This window comes from Acyrthosiphon pisum, chromosome A2, assembly GCF_005508785.2.
Source record: "Acyrthosiphon pisum isolate AL4f chromosome A2, pea_aphid_22Mar2018_4r6ur, whole genome shotgun sequence".
Taxonomy (NCBI): domain Eukaryota; kingdom Metazoa; phylum Arthropoda; class Insecta; order Hemiptera; family Aphididae; genus Acyrthosiphon; species Acyrthosiphon pisum.
This window is the reverse complement of record NC_042495.1, coordinates 95,269,725-95,272,242: the sequence shown is the minus strand read 5'-3', so window position 1 is coordinate 95,272,242 and position 2,518 is coordinate 95,269,725. Positions and strand designations below refer to the sequence as shown.

Below are 2,518 nucleotides of genomic sequence, written 5' to 3'. Positions count from 1 at the left end.
CCAAGCCCCCACCTATTTGCGCCAATGGATAATAATTGTAAAATGTGATTCATCATATATATTTTATATAAATTAAGTTTATCTTCATTTTTTAAAGTGTCTACACCTTCGTCATTCAATATTCAGTGTTTGAAACAATTTAAGTTGGTTAAACAAATCTATGATATCATGGTAGGCATTAATGTTTAAATATTGTATTACCCAATGCAGAACCGGCACAAAATTTATCAACAGTCACAAATGATTCAAATCCGTCTGTATACATATTCCGGCAAGAATCATGGTCGATGTATGGTAAAGATGCTTCTAATAAAATAGGACTTGAAATGCCTTTTTCAGTTTTTCCCCAACCAACCATCTGTAAAAGTATAAATGTTGTATTATGTACAATTACAATAATTAACGTATAATATTAATGTCCTTTCATGTAAGTGGTTAGGAATAGGCATAGTATTATATAGTTAGATAAATAAATTCTGACTGATCAAAGTTTTTTAATTTTGGAATTCGATCAAATTTCAAATTAGAATAATGTTTAGTGGTTATCCAATATTTGTATATTAAAAATGTATATTAGATTCTGAGCGGAGCGATGAGTAAATTGATTTTACTATGATGTGTGTGTTTTTTGTTTTCACTGTTTGTAAACATTTTTTCATGTATACAGAAATAATACTTCGATATTCTAATTCAGCATTTTTTCTAATGGAAAAGTTGTCTAGTTGGTAGGTACGTTAGTCAAGTCAACAATTAGGAAAATTAACAATAATTTTCAAAAGAATCGCTAAAACAAAGTTAAGGAAAAATGGGAATTTTTATAAAGAATCAGTTTTTAACTAAAAAATAAACAAAAAAAATGTTGTACATTTAAATTATTTTGAGACATTATTTAGACAAATCGACAATATGATATTCCCTCAAAATTATTATTCTCTATCTTTTTTGTCATAGCTGGTGATTTAACTCTAAGATTACTTATAAACATAGAAAAAATGATTCTGCGTAAATGCGTTTTGTCTATGTTGCCAGAGAAAAAAAACAAATAGTGCGTTGACATCCTCTTAATCACGGAATGATCGGAACTGCTAACACATCGAATAATTTTACTTTCTTCCGATGGCGCTCGCAATGTCTTGTCATATGGAACAAACCTAATTATCATAAGTAGGTTTATCATTTAATACAAATTAAGAGCTATTAGAAGGGGATACAACCAGAATACTAGATTTAATGTTTAATAAAAAAAATGATGTTCCCTTACAACGCCTCCGGTAATATTGTTGATCTATCACTATTTATCAATCATTAATGACTCATTGAATAAAGATGGTTTATCAATTATCAGTGAACACTTGGATAAGAGCACCATTTCTAAAATGGTATACTAAAAAACTGTCACCATTATTATTCTTTTATAATTTATTAAATACATGCAATATTACATAATATTGAATCGTGTGTTATTATATATTTCTTATTCTATCGTTAGTCGTTACGTACTGTTTATACATTGTTGACAATCGTCACGGAAGAATTACTTCGACGCATGTGCAGTAGAAAAATTATGAGGCATGACGACATGACGCTATATCCTCGAATGGAACATGAATTTTGTCGGAATGCGTATTATCATTTTTTACGCTGGATTTAAAGGATATAAATTGTGTATATTTTTATTTTATGAAAAATTTAATGTTTAATAAAACGATGAATACTATTACCAGAACTCAATTACTAGATACTCGTGAGTACCACACTCGAGATGGGGACTGATTACAAAAATAATACCACGGTTACACTCAGGCCGGTGTTCGTTTTTTTAAAGTTTTCCTGACATTTATCATCTAAAGTTATTACAGTGACCCAGTGGCGTATTTAGGAATTTTGATAGAGAGGATGAAATAAATACGTATATATTAAACATTTTTAAAATCCCCTAACTTTTTGAGGTTAGGATTAATAAGAATTAACACAAATTGTATAGTACCTAATAGCATTTATTATAAATTCATACTAACGACAATCCCGTGTTTAATACGGTAAACAAAAAAAAATAGTTATAATACAAAATCCCGTTTTCTATTTTTTTGGATGCTCAGTTCATCGATAACCTTATCTGGCATGATAATTGTATTGACCAGTGACATGCAAATAAAGCCAACACATTAAGAGAACGCTACACCCGTATGGCCGTATGTGTTGTCTCCGTCTTACACAAGGATGACATACCAAATTGTCGTTCACTATTCTCAATAGTGAGCTGTTAGTTTTGATACTAGAGTGAATCGACCTATCATCAAAATTTTAGTTAAGAACATTATCTGAGTCTTAACGTAGGCGATTTTTTAATATTTTAATTTTCAAGCGAGATATGAGCATTTTTAATTTTTGATATTTCACATACTCTTATTTTTCTCGAAAATGAAAATGTTGAAAAATCGCCCACGCTAAGACCCAGATAATGTTCTTACCTAAAAGTTTGATAATAGGTCGATTCACTCTAGTATCAAAACTAACA

General features: G+C 29.7%; 1 protein-coding gene across 1 annotated transcript in view; it reads right to left on the bottom strand.

Moving 5' to 3' along the window:
* LOC100575039 (mannan-binding lectin serine protease 2) overlaps positions 1–2,518 on the bottom strand; it is a 24,452-nt gene that overhangs the window by 2,151 nt on the left and 19,783 nt on the right. The window contains exon 5 of the mRNA XM_029488994.1: positions 202–358. Within this exon, the coding sequence (XP_029344854.1) occupies positions 202–358 (157 nt within the window). The remainder of the gene's footprint in view (positions 1–201; positions 359–2,518) is intronic.